This window comes from Dryobates pubescens, chromosome 21 (assembly GCF_014839835.1).
Source record: "Dryobates pubescens isolate bDryPub1 chromosome 21, bDryPub1.pri, whole genome shotgun sequence".
Classification (NCBI taxonomy): Eukaryota; Metazoa; Chordata; class Aves; order Piciformes; family Picidae; genus Dryobates; species Dryobates pubescens.
This window is the reverse complement of record NC_071632.1, coordinates 11,504,717-11,526,333: the sequence shown is the minus strand read 5'-3', so window position 1 is coordinate 11,526,333 and position 21,617 is coordinate 11,504,717. Positions and strand designations below refer to the sequence as shown.

At 37.8% G+C, this 21,617-nt stretch overlaps 1 protein-coding gene across 1 annotated transcript in view; it reads left to right on the top strand.

The window, feature by feature from the left end:
• The window catches only part of ODAD2 (outer dynein arm docking complex subunit 2), a 59,674-nt gene that overhangs the window by 4,715 nt on the left and 33,342 nt on the right, over window positions 1-21,617 (top strand). Inside the window, exons 4-9 of the mRNA XM_054171196.1 lie at window positions 12,622-12,768; window positions 13,068-13,277; window positions 13,455-13,691; window positions 15,124-15,234; window positions 16,379-16,533; window positions 19,223-19,465. Of these exons, the coding sequence (XP_054027171.1) occupies window positions 12,622-12,768; window positions 13,068-13,277; window positions 13,455-13,691; window positions 15,124-15,234; window positions 16,379-16,533; window positions 19,223-19,465 (1,103 nt within the window). The remainder of the gene's footprint in view (window positions 1-12,621; window positions 12,769-13,067; window positions 13,278-13,454; window positions 13,692-15,123; window positions 15,235-16,378; window positions 16,534-19,222; window positions 19,466-21,617) is intronic.

The following is a 21,617-nucleotide window of genomic DNA, read 5'->3' as shown; positions in this document are numbered from 1 at the left end:
ATTGTAGAGGGCTTGTATGTCCACAGAGGTTGTATACATTGTTTTCACATCTTAAAAACTTATGAAATGCCTTAAATAATAAATGTTTGAGGTGCCAAGTTAGAAAACATGATTTGTAGGTGCAACCAATTTGTAAATGCCTGCTAAAGTAAATACAAATCACAGTTCAGCAAGACTACATAAAGGATTAGCTTGCAAACAGAAAACTTCCAGAAAATCTTTAAGCCACCCTAGTCTTTATACTAATGTTAGATTATCATGCAAACTTGAAAAGATGGTTGCTTCCTGTATAAAGCAAACTTGCTTGTAGGCTCCATATATGTATACCTCTTCATGGACAGAAAATCCCAGTGTGTCAGAAATTCCCTTCTGACTTTTTGCTCTTCTCCATTCCCCCTCCTCTTTGGGAAAGAGCCACCATGTTGGAGTTGTTCCATTGGGAAGCAGCTACTTCTGTGGTCTGGCTGTTTGTCCTACCTTCAAGCTTCCCATAGTTGTGAAACAAAGATACAATATTTGTCCTCCTGCTGTGTCCCTTCATTGACTTAAGAACAGCCAGCAAAGATATGTCCATGAGTTTGGTGACAGCATCATGCTAGGCACAATTACCTTGAGAAACCTGATTTAGGGGAGGGTGTCCCTGTCCATGGCAGGGGTTGGATCCACATGATCTTTAAGTTCCCTTCCAACACAAACTGTTCTATGAATCTAGGCACCTTTTGGGGCTGGATTAGAAAAAATTGGAATGAAATGCTCTGTTGATGTTTGTAACAGTGAGATTCGCTCAGGAGAGCCCGCTTAAGATACCACACTGTTGATTAAAATAGTGCTTGTGATGAGTTAGATTGCTAGAGGAAGGACTACATTTTACATGTGAAATGTTTTAGGAGTAGGGTGGAAAGGGAAACTCCAGGAGTAAAAGAAATAAAAGAAATCTGGGCACGATGCTTTGTGCTGCCTGCTGTTGAGCGCTGATTAATGCTGGTTTTAAGATAAAGTTGAGATCTTGAGGGTTGAATTGGGACTGATGAGTGTGCCAGGAATAACTCCAATCTCCAGAATAAGACTTTAATCCTTTAAGCCCCTCTACTGCTTGGTTTTGTTTCCCTATAAAGTGTATGATTTATATCTACACCTATGTTAGGCTGAGCTCTGGATAGGATTCTGCAGGACCATGTCAGTTACATCAGTTTCTTATCCGGGAAGTCATTCTCCTGTTGGCTGTATTTCAAGGGTAGACTTGTAAACCAGTTAAATCTCACACTTCATGTGAAATATCTACTAATTTTATCTCTGTTTTGAATTTCCTTCAGTTAGTACAACCTAATTCCCAGAACAGCACTGTTTTTATTCTGCTTTGGAATCACAGGTGAAAGAACTTGCTGTCTCTCTCCAGCTGTTTGCATCTTCTGACAGGTTCAGGAGCAGGGGAAAGGCTGTGGTACTGCACATTAGCTAAGTAGGATGTGCCCCAAGCATGGTCTTGAATGCCAGCTTGCAGATGCCTGTGTGCCCTGGTGTTGCATCGTAGTGGATGGCTGGGAGAGGAGGACATCTGACAAATGATTCAGTGCAGTTTCATTCACTGAACAAGGAAAAGGTTGAAAGAACTGCAGGATACAGTGGGTGTATTCAGGTCTGCTCCACAGCTGCCTTTTGGCAGGACCTTTGGAAGACTGCTGTGTTCAAGCAACGTTTCTGTAGCTGGCAGGAAGCCCTGCTGTATTGGGCTGACGCTACATAAAGATGGCAAACAGACCAGGGAGACAGGAATGTACAGGAGTATTCCTTCTAGTCTTTGCCTCTTCCTTTTTCATTCTCTTCAACTCTCAATAAAAATTCTCTCTTATTTCTAGGCAATTGGGTTAAGGAAATGTAAGTCAAAGAGATCAGAGCTGTGTGTCTAGTTCCTCCAGTTCATGTCTTGCAGTGAGTATTGGCTGGGCAAGACCTACTGCCCATCACTTCTGCTTCCCCTTTGCAGTGCAAACAGAGCTGAGCTGGGAGCCGGGACAATGTGGTGTGGCTGCTGCAGGCATTGTAGTATTACTGCAGTATTACTGCAGGCAGGGTTTATTTCCTCTTCTTAGAAAACTCAGATTTATCAATTATGGAAATGCAACTGTGTGCTGGCTTACAGGAAGGAATAGTGGACCCCCAGCTGAGTTCTTTGCACACAGACAGAAGAAAGGTATAGGTTAGAAATGCAGAAAGTCAAATAGGCAGTGAAAAGATGCAGGGAGGCTCTTCCGCGATTTAAGATGCAGGATCTGAAATGAGAGTTTCATGTAGATGCTGTTGATAAACAGTGTGGGATAGTTTTATTCCCTGGGAAAAGACAGAGAGACATCCAGAAGCTGGTATTCAGGGGCTTGGGGCAAACCAGGGTGTAAGCAATCCAGGTATGTTTGAAGTGTGGGAATGTGGGCAAGGAAGGTTCAAACTATTATGGAGAAACAGGAACCTGTTCCAGAACATTTAGAACTGAACCTTAAATGGCAGTCAAGTGTGTGTGTGCAGAGTTGTTTCAGACTCGATATACACGGTTTCCAATGTGAGATTTCTCTCACAGAACCACAGAATGGTGGGAGCTGGTAGGGGCCTCTGGAGATTATCTAGTCCAACTCACCTGTTGAAGCAGGTTTGTCTAGATCAGATTGCACAGAAATGCGTTGAGATGGGTTTTGAAAGGCTCCAGAGGAAGAGACTCCACAACCTTTCTGGGCAGTCAGTTCTAGTCTCCATCATCCTTAAAGCTTGCATGCTTTCCTACTATGCACGAATATATAGTCAGTCGTAGTTTATGTCTAAAATAAGTTGTCATATCTGAGGTCTCAGGTTTTGGATATCTGAAAAATAGGTATTTTTCTTCAAAAAACTTTGTGATAGAAAGCATCCAGCCTTTCAATATAAATTATTACTTTCTTCTGCAAATGAAGATTCTGTAGCAGTCTCAGCCCTCCTGTGGTTTAACAGGTGGTAGTGTACACAGCAACCCTTCTGTGTGAACCAGTTAGGGATTTATGGCACTTGTAAAGACACTGATGTGGCTTGGAGATATTTTTTTTTTCCCTCAAAATTTGCATGAAATAGAAGACAGAAGCAGTATGGTTTTTATTGCATGATGGAAAAGTGTAGCTTTCTTAGGTTACAGTGGTACTGGAAACACTCCAGATTATAAAGATTACACTAGTACTCATTATAAAAATGTAAATCAGATTAATAAATTATGCAGGGATTAAGAAAGTGATTGTATTTTGGGATTAGTAGGAAAACAATTCTGTTTTATTCTCAAATACAGAATCTCAAAAGAAACATCAGCCTAAAGAATAAAATGGGTCTTCAAGTACTGATTAAAGTGAAACTACACCAGAATTAATGATAATTTTTGCAAGAACAATATAATATTAGAGTTCCACTGTGCCCACTAAAGTACCCATTGTTTGTTTACTTATTTTACACCTTGTGATACTGCTAAAAGTTTTGCAGTAGTCATAGAAAAAAAAACCCCAAATCTTTGATGTTTATGGATATTCCTGAAAAACAAAGACTGCAAAGGAAAAATCTGAGGAGATAACTCTTTGTTGTGTGACTCTGCTTGCATTTTCACAGGAAGAGTTACTGGTGGGTAGAACTTCACAACTGTAATAGAAGTTATTAATTTGGTCAGATGCATAACCAAATTAGGAATAATTTTACGTGTATAAAGTATCAAAGAATTTATCTGTACTCTTGAAACCAGACCTTGGATGTGGAATAGATGCAAATATTAGAATCTAATAACAAAAATACCTAATCTGCATAGGAAATATGTTGCACATTATTTTTTTCCCTCCACAATCTGTGGATGAGTTAGCTGGCTTCTCATTATAATACCAGATTGTCAAGACTTGCTTGAGATTATAGTTTAGCTATTAAATAAAAAATAAGCTTATAGAAGTGCACATGAAATATTTGTATATAAAATAATTTTGCCCATGAAATGCAGCTTTCAGGACTGACCAACCTTGCAGGTAATTTACTGGACCTTATTAGTAGAGTGCCTAACAATGGAATTTTTCCCTTATGAGAGTATATGTTGGAGTAATATGAAGGAGGTTATTCAATTGAACTGAGAGATCAAGACAAAGAATATATTTTGCTGCAGTCTGGCTAAATGGTAGATTGCTATGTTAAAGAAAATACCAAATGTATGAGACGTAATCCTGTGCCACCTGCTAGTGTTTCTAGGCACATGTTTGCCTAACCTGTCAACCTTGGCTAACCTGTCAGCATTCATATCACTCTCTTCTCCCCTGTTCAAGAACATCTTTTGTTCCCATCTTCCAGTATTAGCCAAGATTTTTAATTTCTTTTAAATTTCATTAAAGAATGTGATTACTTCAGGGGAAAAAATTAAAAGAATAAGGCAAACCTGCATTTTATAGTTAAGATATGTATTTTTAAACAACCCAGCCAATGTTGATCATGAAAAAGAAATCTTTTTTTAATGATAAATTTACTGGGTAGGAAATATTGGCAAATGCTGAAGACTGAAATGATTATTATAATTGGCAACTCTGAAGACTTGCATAGCTCTCTCCTCAAAATACTGTGCAAACAATCATTCTTCATCACAAGAGACATATAAAATTCATAACAGCCAGTTGATTTTTGACCATTAATACCAGCTCTGATGAATGTCTGTGTAGCAGAAGCTTACTTAATGTTCTCAGGGTTACCCATTCCTAAGAGTTTCATAGCTGATGAGATGAAAGACAAGATAGAAATAAAGGGGAAAAAAACTCAAACAAAACCAACAAAACAGCAGAATTTGATTAAAACAAACAAACAAAAAAAGGAAAGAAGAGATCATATATCAAAAATTAAGGGCTGAAGAAAAGCATACAAAATAAGTGTGGTTTGATTCTTCTCTTGTAAAAGCAGGTAATTAAGTCCAAGGGCTACTGATTTGACACTAACTACTGTACCTCTAAAATACTTGTAAATTGCCACAGCTGTCTGACTCTGAGTTGGTAGATAATCAAATAGTTGCCTTTCCTAAAGAATTAGAACATGATTGTGTCTGAAAGCTACCAAGAGTTTTCAGAAGTGAGAACAGCATTCTCCATTGTTTTTGTGTTCTGCGTTGGATGTAGACTCAGTTTAATCACAGCTTACTATACACAGTCATTTCAAGTGCATGCCTGTTCTTCAGCCATATCTTCATCTATTTGTGTTTTCCTGTACTCCCACTAAGATCAGTTTTAAAGTTTGTTTTATTTCTCCAGAGAACATTTCTCTCTTTGTTTTTCATAGAGTATTGGTATAATTTTGTTTTTTTCTTGCAAAATCTTTATGTCTAGTTTCAAATGACACTGTCCTTTCTGTCTGTGCCAACAGTGGGGGAGCTCTCCAGCAGTCTATACAGGCCCAGGTCCTTCCTAGTTCAACCTCATTAAATTCCCTCCACAGATTTACTTCCACTGGTTTCTCAAATGAGTGGATCCATAAAAATCAAAATATCTGTAGTAACATTAAGGTTTGTTTTGATTTGGTTTTTTTGTGTGTGAGCCAAGTGTAAGGCAAAATCAAAATTGCTTAGGCAGGTCTGACATTGTCACAGAAGGTCAGTAGTACACCTTCATTATGGGCAGCATTGTCACATCTCCAAGCCTGTAGTTGGGGCTTACAAAGTTTTGGGGATTTTTTTCTTTACATAGAATAAACCAGGTTGGAAGAGACCTTCAAGATCATTGTGTCCAACTCATCAAACAATCCAACCCACCTAATCAACTAAACCATGGCACCAAGCACCCCATCAAGTCTCCTCCTGAACACCTCCAATGATGGTGACTCCACCACCTCCAATGGGCAGTCACTCTCTCTGTATAGAACTTCTGTCTCACATCCAACCTAAACCTCCCCTGGCGCAGCCTGAGACTGTGTCCTCTTTATTTCATCCTAGACCCTTTTCATTGTCTCCTTCAATCCTTGTTTCCTGCTAATATCTGCATGCTCTTTTAAAAATGTGTGTATGCTTTATTTTCCTCAGATGTAGTGGCCAAAGACAAGCAGGGGCTTGTATTCTTGTTCTAGTGCCAAAGCACTAAAAGGGGCTGTCATGATAAACAGAGGAAGCCTTGGAGAGTTGGAAAAGCTGAGGTCATTCATGGTGTTATTGGGAGGTGTTATTGGGAGACTGGTGGTAGCTGGAGACAATCTAAGCCTTACTCTCTAAATAGGGTTATCTGAAGACACTTTTCCTCATGTAACCTTCATTCACATGAGCTGAAGTTTGAAGTCCAGTAAAGCTGCCAAACCTACAGGTAGGTCTGTGGTAACTAAAACCTAAGGCAGAGCTAAAACTCAGAATGACCTCGGTGCTCACACATTCTCGTGAATGATGACATTTTGAAGTAACAGTTGTTTCTGATGGATCATTTGGATTAAATCCCAAATCAAGGTCTGTTGCAGTGATTTGATCTAGAAGACACACTGGGATTGTGGGTTTATTGTGCACATTAAAATATTTTTGGGGTTTATCTCCAAATTTAACTAGGATTTTACAGAGTGTTGTGGATTGTCTTTGCAAAATTGTCCACACACGTCAAATGCACGCCTAAACTGGAAATTTCAGAAACAAGAAGCTAAACTTGAATTGTTAAGATACCATGTATTACCTTGGCCAGATTTTCTGTGGTTTTTGGATCAGCACTTTGCTTCTCTCAAAGTTTGAGGTTTGGGAAGTTACGAGGACAATCATTCCAGTATTCCAATCAAGTACAAATTCCTGCTTTTGTACGAGAAGTACATTGACTCTTATCTCCTCTATAGCAGAATCCAGTTATTAGGAATCAGAAAAGAAAAGCTAACAGAATGGACATGTGACTTGGGAGAGTTTTCAAGAGGGAATCAACAGTTACCTAACAAAACCTCCTTCTTCACTCAAAAAATAATAGACATTCTTGTGTTTGCAGTCTCATTTCTTTTCAATCTCATACGATATGGTGACAATTTAAACTCACTGTGCCTGTGTCATAACATACATGTCACCTCTGGCACTGTGAAGGGTCAGGGTCAAGGTATTAATCTGAACTACAACTGTGCAGCTTCTGTGAATGGTTTTAGTCTGGTGTCAGTGTTTTGGATTTTGTGATTTTGATGATGCCTGTGATTTTTTTCCCCACTGGCTTTACTTATATTAATCTGTATGGTTTATGTACTGCCAGGCTGTAGCCAAAGAACACCAGAAGATTCAGGAAATAGGGCAGGGAATTATTCCATAACTCAGTTATACTTGTCCATAACTCATCTCTTAACAAGTTGCAGCTTGTATGTTTTATAAACTGAAATGAAAAATTGGAACTAGTATTTAAACCAAAACAAAACTCAGTGTCCAGAGATTCCCTAGCACTAGAAAAATTGCCTTGCTGAAGCATATTATACATCTCATACTGCACCACTCAGTCTTTCTTTAAGCTTTATCAACATTTATTTAAATGTTGAAGTATTTTCCAGCAGAAAATTACAAAATGATCAGCGATTTGAGAGAGTCAAGCTCAACAGAAAGCCAAAAAGTTCCAAAAGAAGAAATGCCGAATTCTCTTTCATCCTTTGCTAATTTTGGCTTTCTTGTTTCATAGAAATGGCAATATTTTAATGCTGGCTTGGTCTAGGATTTCACTTAATGCCTTTGTTCTAGGAGTTTTATCATTAAGTTAATAAATTTCTGACATGCTGTATAGATTTCTATAATCTGACCTACTTCATTTTGCATATCACATAAAACTATTTTGTTTGTTCAGTATTTTGTAAAAAATACATTGACCTGGTATGCTTGGTCTTAATTTTATCAAGTATGTTGTAATTGTTATTCAGATATTATGTAATCACAAGCAGAACTAGGGTTTTATTATACCTAAGTATGACAGAACTGCACACAAACAGCAATCTTCTTTCCTGTTACTCAGTTATAGGCCTGCTACCACAAATATGCACATTAAGGTATCTATTCAGGACTTAATACAGTAAATAAAATGAATTGTTACTATGACAAGATAAACTTTAGCCTTAGGTCTAAAGAACAACACCTGTAAAGTTTGCTTTGTTGCCCGATGAGACTCTGATATTGATAGCTAATATCTATGATGTGTTCCATTGTTAACTTCAGATTCTTTCTTTCTCTGCAACACTGCAAACTAATCTTGATCTTTGGCATCAGCCACAGTACCATAAGCAGATTCCATTAAGCTCAGCTAGTATGAAAACATCACATTCATCTAAGTACTTTCTGACTAGTTATATCCAAAGCAGTGTTTACTGTGTCACTATTTACATTAAGTATAGAACATACTAAAGACTAATGCATTAAAAAGACCTACTAACGCTTTTAGAATTATTGGTTTCAAGTGTTGAAAGCTTGCCATCAACTCACAGGGTTTTCTCCCTCTTGATTTTAACTTGCATTTCCCTTCATAGTTGTATTTTGGTTTTCTCTCCATACAGGCTTGTGTTGTCCTCCTAATTCTTGGTTATGTGATCTTATATTTACTCTCTGTATGCTTCATGAGTTTCAGCCGACTGAAGAGCTCATGATTTTGCCTGATTAGTTGCTTTCTACACTTCACGTTCTTCATCCTCAATGAGATTCTTGCTTTCCTACTCATTACTTTTTTTAAGGCACTAATGACTCTTCTGAGCTTCTTCTTTCTTTCTTTCCCATTACATCATGCCTTCTCATTTCCTGAATTTACAAAACAACATTGGATGAGTTTCTGGCCTCCTATTACCTTCTATTTAATTCTTGTTTGATACATTGCCATTTAAAAACATTGCACTTGTGCAACATCCTGGGCAACCAACCTTCTAACTGCCCTGACTAACACTGAAAATCAAGATGATTTAATCTGCTTTAGGAGGTAATGGTTGCAAAATGAGCACAAAACCATCTTTGCCAGTTCTTTTCATTATAAAAGTCATTTAACAAACTTACAGCGAAAAAAAAATGAAACACTTAAGATTATTGAAATATGTTCCTATAGCTAATTTTGGTTTTTTGACTCCCACTGGAACTCTTTGTGGCTTAAGGAGTGGATAGGATGACCTTAAATACTAATTTTACCAAATATTAATGCTAGCAGCTAAGTAGGTAGCTTTTTTCTACCACTGCTGTGGTTAAGGAGCCACCATAAATTGAGATTATAGAATGGTTTGGTTTGGAAGGGACCTTTACACATCATCTATTTCCAACTGTCATGCCATGGGCCGAGACATCTTTCATTAGGTTTTGGAGCAGCAAGTGTTGGGCATGCTGTATTTGAAGGAACTTCTGCCAGAAGCTGTCAGAAGGTACTTGAATACTTCAGCAGCATTATCCAGCATTCCCTGAGATCATAAGGAAGAATTTCTGAAGGCCCAGGGTTTCTGAAATGGATAAAGATAGAACCCTAAGCACGACAGGGAAAAGGGGGCCTGGATGCACCCAAAAGTTTGTCTTCTACCTTGCTGTCTGTATGCCCTGTAAGCATGTTTCTAGTATGGTGGTGACTAAACCTGTGGGATTGGACTCACAGATACCATGTTATGTACAATCTTACCATCATCTAAACCAGCTGCCTTTGTACAGGTACATTAAAAGTTTTAGCTAGATTAATCTGTGCATTACTGTGTTGTAAAAGTGTTTTGTTAAACACCTTGACAATAAAAGTCTTTGCTACACATTCTCTACAGTTCTGTGATTCTCAGCCATGACCTCTGAGTACCATAACAGAGACATTGTGCAAACATTGTACAAAAGATGTTTTACTGATAGTGTGGCAGTGACATTGTTTTGTTTTCATTCAATTTGTGGATATATAAATGATGCCACTATATAGGAAGAGAGGCACATGTTAAACTAAATCTGTGTTTAATTTCAGCACTTAAAACTGCTTGTTGATCTGCCAGTAGAGCCTATTTTGCATCCAACATATTGGATTTCAAATGGTGTAACAACATAATGCTGATTTTTTTGGTCAGCTTAATGAAGAAGTAAGTATTTCCATGCATTTTAAAAGCTGTGCTGTAAGTGCTGCAAGACTTACTGTGATGATAACTTTAAGAAACAAGTAATAATTTCTGAAACCATCAGTAATATTTCTTATTTTGTGGAACTAATGCTTCAGCACATATGAAAAGGATTTTTCTGTGGTTTTTGCTTTAAAAACACTGAAAGTGATGTGTGCATTTTTGAAACTGAAAAGAAAATAATCAAATCCACATATATATTTTGTATACATATGTATTTTGTATACAGTTCTAGTTTTTTATTCAGTAGAGTTGTTTATTTTTCAAAAGCCTGGTCCATGTTAAGTGTCCTATGCTAAGCCTTTTACATGTGAGATAAGTGAGTTATTAATTACCATGGTATGCATGTAGGAGCACTCCTCAAAAGAAGAGACATCACTTGTCAGGTTAGCAATACACTTCTTACATTTGTGTAAAATAATAAAAAGAGAAGTTTGCCCTTTAAAAACCCATTGCAGGTTGTTTTTTTTCTAATACAAAGCAAAGGAAGTCTCAAAACCTAAACTATACAAAAAGACCAAAAATTTCATAAGAGGCCAGCTGTTAGTCCTTTTGAGATACAGAAGATTTGGTGTCAGTTTGGAATCATATCTTAGGGATTTTTTTTTAATACCATTTCAACTTTGATATATGTGTAGATAAACTGATTTCTCTAGGAAAACATTTGGAAAGTGGTCACAGTACTTTATTCCTTAGGACACACTTTCAAATTTGATCAAAATATGTTCTTAAAGCAAAACACGTTTCATTTTCTTCTGAAGTGAAGATAACAATAATGATTTAAAAAACAGCAGGAGTCTTCCTTTAGGATACTGTCTGTTACAGGTGTTTAAAAATTACCTTTATATTTAGCCATTTTTCAGTGGATGTCTTTGGTTACAAGAAACCTAAGAAAAATTTATCTGTGAAGAGCCAGCTGCATGCACTTTATTGATCAGCAGAAGTCTTGTGTGATGTAAGTTCCAATCTGGAACTATTTTTCTCACATTCCTTATGGGTGTATTTTCTTACTTGTGATTGTCTACTACACTTATGGTACCTGGAGAAGCATGTGTTAAGATTCTTTTACTGTATATTTCTTAGTTTCTGCTTGCATTTAAGAAATAGTCTTCAGAAGTCCTGGTTTTGTTAGCCCTACATGTCTCAGGTTAGCAAACGTCACTCAGTTGTTCGGTGTGGTGTATTTCGGTATGATATGCATGATTTAGCAAAGTATTTTCCTCTGGAAAGAGTCAGTTCAGAGTCCTTTACGGTTTCAAAACTGTCATTTGAAAGAAATGGGCTTGGGCAGCACAGTTCAGATCTGGTTGGGAGCCAAAACTTCCCTGGAATTCAGAGGCATGTGGGCGGTGGATAGTGTAGTTTGATTTACTAGGTGCTCTAAGTTGTAACTTCCACATCAGTACCAGTTGGCATTGCTCATGCACTTCAGCTTCTGTTGCTGCTACATGTGCAGCTGGGTTCATCTCTGATTTGATTAATAGTAAATCTGTATGATAGGTTCAAAAGAACCCATTGTTATCATATGGTTTAACTTTCTGCATACCACAGAGTGTATTCTTTGATCTTTTTCTTGCTTTTATTCTAGTAGCTGTGACTGAAATAGAGCTTATCTTCTAGAAAAACATCCAATCTTGACTGAAAAATTTCCACTGCTGGAAAAGTTATCATCACTCTTCAGTAATTTCTTCCAAATGATAATTAACCACACAATGGAAAACTGCACTTTACTCCTTATCTAAATTGTTTGTATCTTTAGCCTCAAATAAGCAAACCTCTACGCTAGACTGTAGAGCTCTCTGTGATCATGTTCCTGTTCTTCATAGAATAATTTTGTGAGGTATGGCTTCTCTTAACAGCTCTGGGGTGACTTAGAAAGAGGTCTGCTAATTCTGTTCTTTATTGTTGCCTCCCAATGTGTCCAGCTAAAAGGCCTTGAACTCTATTCAAAGCAGACGTCATATTTCTTGTTTCCCAGGACACTGGTAACAGGGCAGTTTGAAGCAAGAGGATATGTGCTACTTCTACTGAACCAACTTTTTCTTACCCTGTTTTCCTCATAACTCAGTAGAATGTTATCCACTAATGGCAAGCTGTTATTATTCACCTTGTCAAGGCTTTCTATAAAAACTTTCTACAGTGTCTGCTATTCCAGAACAATCCTCTGAAATGGCCACAGTGGAAGATTCCTGTTGAAATCTCTGTTTTCTTCCAGAGTGAATACCAATGCAAAGAATGTGGATAGCTTCTCTGATATGTCTGTATCTTCACTGTGTGTTCTTTTGCTATCTGCAGGCACTCATACAAAACTCACAGTACTTGACTAATTTTCTACTCCATTCACAGCAAGCCACATTAGTCATTTGTCACTTACGCTGTTCACTGTCACTTCAATCTTTAACGCCATTTGCAGACTCCAATAATTCCAGTTCTTACTATGTCTGCTTTATTTAACACCAAAGAACCAAAATGATCTAACACATTTCCTCTTCAGTGGTAGTTTTACTAGTCTAGTAGAAGATATTAAGTTTTATATTAAATGTACTTTCCACACTTGTTAATTATTTATTTCAGAGAGGCAATCCAACAGCTACAATAATTGCGTTGTGTGCGATGATGGATTTCAATCTGGCTCAAGAAACTTGTCAGCTGGCCATCAAAGACCTTGGATGTCTTGAAGTGTTGATTAATTTGCTGGATACAGAAGAGATTAAATGTCAAGTAAGTAGCTTTTTCAAGTATAGCAATGATTATGCCTTTTTTATCAGCATATCTTTTCAGTGTTCAAAGTTATATAGTATAAAAAAAGGGTTTATATTCTCACTTCTGTATTTTCTCAATTTCAAGGACTTTTTTAGAAGAAAAAAATCAGTTTGGCTTTCAGTTTCTTTCTGTGATTTTTTTTTGTTGTTGTTGGTAGTTGGTTTTTTTCCTGATAACCCAGCATTTTAACTATTTATTTTTTTTCTGGTTATGTGTACTTAAGTAACATTTAACTTTTGTCATCTTCCATTACTTAGATTGGTTCATTAAAAATCCTGAAGGAAATTAGTCAAAATAGACTCATCAGACAAACAATTGCAGATCTTGGGGGCTTAGAACTCATGGTGAAAAACTTGGACTCTCCAGATAAAGAACTGAAATGTTTGGCAGCTGAAAATATCGCTAATGTTGCTAGATTCAAACGGGAACGAAGGATAGTAAGGCAGCGTGGAGGAATCAAGAAGCTGGTAAGTAGGCATTAAAATCTGTATGCCATGCCTCTTGCCATGCATATTTTTGTCCAACAAATACTTCATGTTGTATGCGTGATTCTTCTGGCAGTGTTTACCATCGTTAAAATGCAGTATAATATCAAATTTCCAAGTAGAGAATAGCAAAAATGTTTTGTTTTGTTTTTCTTTTAGGTTGGGCTGCTGGAATGTGATTCAGTGAGGTCAACCCGTGTGAAACCATCTGAAGCACGAGATACTGAAATGGCACGTTGCGGGGCTTTAGCACTCTGGAGCTGCAGCAAAAGCACCAGAAATAAAGAAGCAATCCGTAAAGCTGGTGGCATTCCATTGTTAGCTAAATGGCTCAAATGTTCCAATGCCAGCATCCTAACCCCAGTAGTGGCGATACTACAAGAGTGTGCCTCAGAGGTAAGTATAAATGTATAGCTACATTATTTTTAATTATTAAAGGAATTGGCTACTGAAAAGAAGAATAGTATTTGACAATGATTTAAACCAGGGCAGTTATCCTATCAGGAAGTAGATGCTTTGTGTGTTCAAAGACTTTTTGAGAAGGTCACAGCTTGTAATGAAGTAAAGACCACATATTTTTTTTAATTTTAAAAAATGGGAGTAATTCATCAAAGAAAATATAGTGAAGTTAAATCCTTAATCATTTATTTGGAGGGTTTGGGGAGGGTGGGAGGGGTTTGTTGTGGTTTTGTTTGTTTGTTTGTTTGGAGTTTTGTATGTGATTTTTTTCCCTCCTCATATTTAATCATACTCAATAAATTTGGCAACTTAAGATGCTATATTTTGGTTAATCAGTACATTTAATTTCTACAAAGCTAACCTGCAGATGTGGCCAAGAAGATCCAACGCAGCGCAGGGCAGCGTGGTTTATAATGTTCTTGTGTATTCAATAAGACAATGTCTGATCAGTTGCAAAAATAGGAGCAAATATTTGTGATTTTTCTGCAGATTTCTTTGGCAGGTTTCACAGCTTTGAGTATGTTCATTTTTTTTTTTCATTTGAATGCCAGTATTTTTTCCTGTTGCCATAAAAGATGAGTGGCTATTTCTCCATTTGTGGAATCACACTTGAAATTAAGGCCCATTGCACTTCAGGTGAATTTGGAGACATGGAAGACAAGATTTTATTTTGTTTTTCCAAAGGCTCTGCATTAAGAAACTCTCTGTATTTTCAGAATTAGCTTTTTGAACTACACAAGTTTATGCATGCTCCATGAGGCAGCAAACTGACAGATTTTAGCTCCAGTAAGTCCATATTGAGAAGGTGAAATGAAGTTTTTGAGACTTTCTTACCTGAGCAGATTTGGAAATAACACTAAGTGCATCTCTTGCACAGATATTTTCTCTTTCTCAAATAATGGTCCCCTGTTACGATGCCTGTGGGTTAAAATCTGGAAGAAAAGATCACTAGGAAAATGAAATTCTAAGAACATATACTTCTAGCCTAGTTCTAGGAATAGATCTGTTGTTTTTGACTCTTAATGAAGTACTTCTTCATCGCTTTCTGAAGCATCCTTTTATTCCTTGGCTCTGAACAGGAAGTCTGGACACCTTTCAGAATATTTTGAAGTCTGTTTAAGCAAAGTGGCTGCAAAGCAGGTGTTGTACCTGGTTTTACAGGTGATTTGAAAAGCACTGCAGTATTTATGTATTTGAGCAACTTTGAGAACACCAATAGTATTTTCAAGGCAATTCCGATGGCTTGTGCTTAAAGTACAAAACCTTTCAATATCAAAGCCTAGAATTGTAGCACTGTGTTGTTATTATTGTTACTAGTGTTATTAACTGCTAATATACAGCATTTAAAAGATGCACTTTATCTTTTTAGCCAAGCTACAGATTGGCAATAAGGACAGAAGGCATGATTGAGAACATTGTGAATAATCTGAGCAGTGAACATGAGGAGCTTCAGATGTATTGTGCAAGTGCCATATTTAAGGTAATTGTATTACTATAATCAGTCAATTTTAATTAGTAGTAGTAAAGGTAGTGGTGGTAGTAGTAGTTCAGAGCCAGAATTAGCCCTTTGTTTTCATGTTTGTCAGTTTTAATATTGCATGGTTTTACTATTTGTGTAACTGATAGTAGTTACACATAGTTTTACTAAAGTGTAACAAATTACTTGGTAAAAAGTTGACAGTCTTTGGCTAATTCTTACAAGAACATTTTGGCTGCATATTTAATATTATAATGAAGTTTCTACTTGCTGTTCTTGTGTGCAAGCCCTAAATTGCACAGGTAAACAGTGGAGAGAGGCAGGGCCTACTGTGCAAAGTGCTGCTTTGGGTTTTGTGTTTGTTTGCCTCCAAGGTGGACAACGTGACAATAGAAGTACTGCTGCATATCCAGTGGTGGTGTAGTGGTGTGATGGTTTAATCGACCCGCACCCACAAAAGCTCGGCTAGGCACAGTCGGAGAAGCGAATGTAGCTGTATTTTACAAGCAATGATGAAATGCAATGAATATATACAAAATATACAGTATCTACAGTAATATACAAGAATTTACAGAAAAGAAAAAAAAAACAAACACAGAAATCCTCCTCCTCCTCAGATCCCACCCCAGGTTCCCCCCAACCTCTCTCCCCCTTCTCTTTCCCCTCCGGATGGGGATGAATTAGATGAAAAGAGAAAAGGAGAAAAATATTAGGAGAAGTTCAGTTAGCTTAAAGCAGTTGTTAAGAAGTTAGATGCTTATCTCATCAATTTCAGTCCAGGGTCAGCAGCACACATTCTGGCCAAGAAACCAAAGACAGATTGAGACAGAATGTAAATTTGTAAAAATTACATCCCACTCATCTACCAATGAAATTCGTTTAGAATTATCTTCCTTTTGTTTTCCCTTTTACACCTAAACATTCAGCTAGAGAATTCTGCAGCTATCCTTTCTTAAAGGCACAGCCTAAACCGTCACAGGTGGTTTACTCTCAAGCTCTCTTAGTGCGTTGTTAGCATATTCTGACACTAAGTTTTGTGTTTTCTTCTGTAGTAGCTTTTGCTAGCTGCAAAATAACAGACCTGGCTTTCAAAGACATCATTTTACTTAGTTCATCTATTATATATATGTTTTTTGTGTGTGTGTAGTGTGCAGAAGATAAAGAAACACGTGACCTGGTTCGACAGCATGGAGGACTGCGACCACTGTCCATTCTGCTTGGTAACTCTGAGAACAAACGACTTCTAGCAGCTGTGACAGGAGCAATCTGGAAATGTTCAATCAGTGGAGAAAATGTGGCAAAGTAAAAATTTAATTGTGAAAATATTTGTTACATTATCAAGTTTCAGTGTGTATGGGTCTCTATTGTTTTCAAAATGGTTATGTCATGATTCTTCAAAAGAATACTTTATCATCAGTTGGGTGTTCAACTTATGTTTTCTAGCATTTAAATAATGGCCACCTGACCTCTCCAGGGTACAGTGGAGATGGTGCTGAGTTCCTAGAATCCTAAGAGTCAATAGGGACAATAGGAATCACTGAGGATTGGTTAAGGTACAGGACACTGAGTGAGGAGGTGTACTAACGCATACTAAACATTTGAGATGTGGCCCCACTCCTCTAGCTTAAAAAATGGAGTCCTTAATTCATGGTAGAGTAGTTGGCAAACTTGGCTTCAATGTTTTACATCAAGAGAGACAGAGCAAATTATTTCGTTCTGGGGTGCATACCTAATACACATCAGGTCCATATTCTTTAGAACTATACTTTAGAAATATTCTGGAATCTAGGACAATTAGCCTAAATGCCTCTCTGACAGCAGAATGGGCTGCACAAAGTAGCTTAGTCTGGACACCCAGCTTCCAGATGAGTAGAATTAACTGATAAGAATCCTACCGTAGGTACCTACAACCTCTCAGTGTCAGGGTCCTGAGTGATGATCTGAGAGTTACCACCCTTCACCTTTCCTGGAAGAGCTTAATGACTGAGAATACTCAACCTGCTTACTGAAAATTCATTTATCATATTCATGCACCTTATGTAATAAAAAGCCTGCTCCACTGGAGTATGTACTGGGTTTCCTGATGACATCATGCTGCTCTGTACAGAGAACATAGGCTGAAAGAGTATCAGCAAGAGGTAACCCCTTTCTGCAGCCCTCATTTTAGTGTACTTTGCTGGACAAACAGGTATAAATATCAGAACTCTCGTAGTGAGGATTTATAATCTGATGTTCTACTGTCCTAAATCAGTTCCCAGACTGTTACTCTACAGGCTGGCCATTGTCTTTACATACTCTACTGCTGTCCTCCTGCTTTTTGCATTCTTCATTGCACACTAACCTGGCTTTTCATGATGTATCCTTCTTTTCTGGGGGCTTTCCTGGTTTTAGATCAATCTGTGATGAGATGGACTGAATGACTTTCTCTATACCAGTAAACTAAACAGGAACAAGCCTTTCAGGGTTCAGGCGCTGTTATGATCATCCAAGCTGTTTAACTGTTAGCACAGTCCCTCCCATACACACTTTGGCCTGTGCCAGCAAGTGCTCTCCCAGACAATGCCCAGACATGCCTTGGGAACAGTGCAGGCTACAGATTGTTTCCATTAGGTGGAAAGAGTGAGGCCACCCTGAACTGTGAGGACAAGAGATTTTAACCATATGGATGCTATGTTGTGCTTCTTGTCCTCGAACAAGAGAACAAGCCCTTGCCTGGTTTATTTATTAGCAGAGCTATAGCAAATAATTCTGTCCAAATTCAATAGACTTTTACGGGGCCGCTCACATATTTTTGGCAAGTGTGTGGCGCTACACAAAGGCTACTAGCCAGGCACAGTTCAAGACTTGAGCTGAGGTCATGTATTATATAGTACCAAGCTTGAGGCAGTAAACCCTACCCAAAGTCAAGATGGGAGAGCGCTACAGATTCAAGAGAGAGGAGAGTATGCAAACATGTAAGTAGGTCTGAGGGGATGAGCTTGATTCTGGCAAGAAGCTAGAACTAAAAAAACCCTGCTGGTTCCTGCAGGGCCACAAAATTATCTTAGACCTACTCCACAGTATTTCCTATACCTGAAGCACCTTGCTGAGATGTTCTTGCTGACGCAGCAGTGAGCTGATACAAGTGCCTGGTCCTGACCAGCTCAGATTTCAGCTTGTGTGCAGGCAGCTGTGCTGCTTCTGGACACAAGGTGGCCTGAGCCAACAGTTCTGTGTAGCCTGTCCGGTGCAGAGTCAGATCACATCATTCCATCACTGAAGCAGCTGATATTCAACACAGATAAAGTAGCCAGAGAAAATCAGGTGGTTTTGGTGGGTTGGGGGGAGGGGCGGGGGGGGGAAGTTTGCTTGATTTGTTGCTCTTTGTTTCATGCTGTTGATGTTTAATCTTGGGAAAAAAATCCTAAAAATCGAGGGGTACTTCGAAATTATAACGAAGAAAGAGAGGGAGACTCTTCTTTAAGCAAAGACTTGAATGATGATAAACACAAATTTACATTTCTCAGTTAGTTTATCTGATATACTGATTAACGAGCTTGGAAAGATCAACTTTTGTTGAAAGAGTTCTAGTTCTGCCACCAATATCTAAAAAGTTGTTGTTGTCTTCTTGGATGATAGAAAAGACACATGTACTACTGATTCCTGAAAAACACAGAGTATTTGTAGCTCAAATAGACGGTCCTGGAAACTAGGAGCCATAGAGGGAAGCTAGGATGCCACAGTACTTGCCAGTCTTCCAGTGTGTTTTCAGCTACAAACACAGATGTTGCATCCAGATGGCGGGACAGATAAATTAATGTATTTAAAAGGTAGAGAAGTTATGCTTTCTACCACCCTTTCAAGACCTGGTTGGAACGTTTTACCTGTATTGTGATTTCTTCAACACAATAATTTATGTGCTTCAATTGTAATGAGACTTCTAATTCTGCAATTGAAGTTACAACAGTAGCATATTAAAAATAACAACTTTGGGTTTATTGCTGTCTTTTAGGTTTCAGGAATATAAAGCTGTAGAAACTTTGGTTGGACTGCTTACCGATCAGCCAGAGGAAGTCCTTGTAAATGTCGCTGGAGCACTGGCAGAATGTTGCCAAGAGCCGAGAAATCGATCAGTTATCCATGAATGTGGTGGAATACCACCTCTAGTGAAGTTACTAACTGGAACTAATCAGACACTACTTGTGAACTCCTCCAAAGCAGTGGGAGCTTGTGCAATGGAACGCGAAAATATGACGTAAGCTATTTGTGCTCACAGCATTTTAAATATTGAGCAAAAATTGTTTCCTAGTTCAGCAATTCTGACACAAATATAGTCAATTTTAATCTGATTTTAAAAGATATTTTACTTGTGTTTTTTTTTCCACAGGGCTGCATGGGTTAGTTACACCCTACTGTAAAGTGTGATAAATATTATTATATATATGTGTGTGTATATATATAGATATAAAATTATATAGATATAGAATGGAAAGCTTTTGCATTTTGGGGGGGGAATCAGATAAACCTTTAGTAAACTGATTTGCATTAAAGTAAAAATGTAAAGCTACAGAGCATTTTTTTAAAGTGCTATATAATAGGTACCTGTTTTGCTTTCTCCTTTTACATCTATTCTCAAGTCATAAACAATAGCCTAAATCAAAGAAATTAATTCTAAAAGACAATGAGAACATTAAAAATGTTCACATTATTTTTCATTACAGTTAGGGTATTATTTCTGTTTTGTCCCTCTACATCATTCCTTTTATGAACTCAGACTTTTTTGCACCCTTTTCTCCTCTCTCATTCCCTTGCAAAATCAAAGAAAATAGGCTGGTCTTTTACCAAGAGAGTTGCTACTCACTGTGACTGTGTGATGTAGATTTGTACAACTTACAAAGATCCTTGAGTTTTATGATTAAGTGTTCCAGTTAAACCTTGAGGTGAGCATTTACTGTGCTTATAGTCCCCTGTCTGGGATATTTACCTCAAGATTTTCGGCATATTTCCCTCCTTATACATAAGAAAGGTCAGAAAGAGAGTTTTATTAAGCTCCTCCTGATCTGATTTGCATAATTCACTTGATATTCGTATAGCAGTGCAGGGAATTCTTTTCCTGAATAGGGCTTTTGTTTTCATGCTTTGGCTGTCACCCAGTGGCAAGAGGCTGGATGGTACACAACTGTAAACATGGGTTGTATGAACAGTTAGCCATGTAGCATAAAAGTATAAATAAATGAAATCACTTTCATGACATGTTTGACTAGAATTCAGCCTCCAGAATATTGTACTAACCTAACAGAATGAACATTTTAAACCAGCTGAGACATTTAAGTGCCAATTAGTACAAACCGGTATTCATAAAACCTCAGACGTACTCCAGCACTCAGGACTATCACTTGTTATAGCCAGTATGAATAGCTTCACACTGGAATGTGGTCAGTATAAGCATGTAAAACAACACAAATTGCTGCTAAAATTGTTATAGAACAAGTCCATCCTGTTTTTTAAGAGAGAGTACATGTTGTTTGGGACAAAATTTTACTAGAGTTTGCAAAGAGTGGACAAAGGAATCAAATGCCAGATTTGGTTCATATGAAAAAAATTCTGTCTTGAAGGCACTCAACATTTCAAATGTTTCAAATAATGTTTAAAATCATTAACAAGTAAGCAAGATTTTAGATGAAGAGTAGGATATATTTTCTACTACTAAAAAAAAATAAATAAAAATCCTCTTACATGGAAATTGTATCAAGACTGACAGGTAGCTGATGTATTGTGCTATTTGGACTTGCAGTGCCCCAAAAAAGGGACACTCATTCCTCTCCCTTCTCCTCCTCACACCAGTACAGCAGGAACTGGGATTGTAGCTCCTCATCCAAACTGTTTGCCCCTTTTTTGGGAGGGATAAGTCACCAAAGTCATGAAGGATACATAGTCTCATAGGTTGTAGTATCACCTTGTTTCATTGACAGCATTTGGGTCTAACCCAGTAAGTAGCCTTTTTAGAAACTACTGTGGAGTTCATTCTCTTTCTGTAAACATTTTCTGAAGTCCATAATCAAAAGGACACATCTTGCCCAGCGATGTGGTTGGGGCTGTGTCTGTGGAGACATTCCACAGGGCAGCCTGATCTAGTTGGAGGTGGCCCTGCTGACTGCAGAGGGGTTGGATAAGATAACCTTTGAGGGTCCCTTCCAAACCGAAGCAATCTCTGAATCTGTAAATCTTAACAAGGATGTGGAGGTGTGCCAAGATTGTCTTCTAGGATGAAGACAAAGCCAAGCCACATGTGTGTATGTCAGTGATAAGAACTTCCTATTGCAGGTTGATGCTTGGATGTTTCTGGTCTTCCTGCTTCATCTGGCTGGATTCCTATTACATTCTTTATTTCATCATCAGAATGGCTT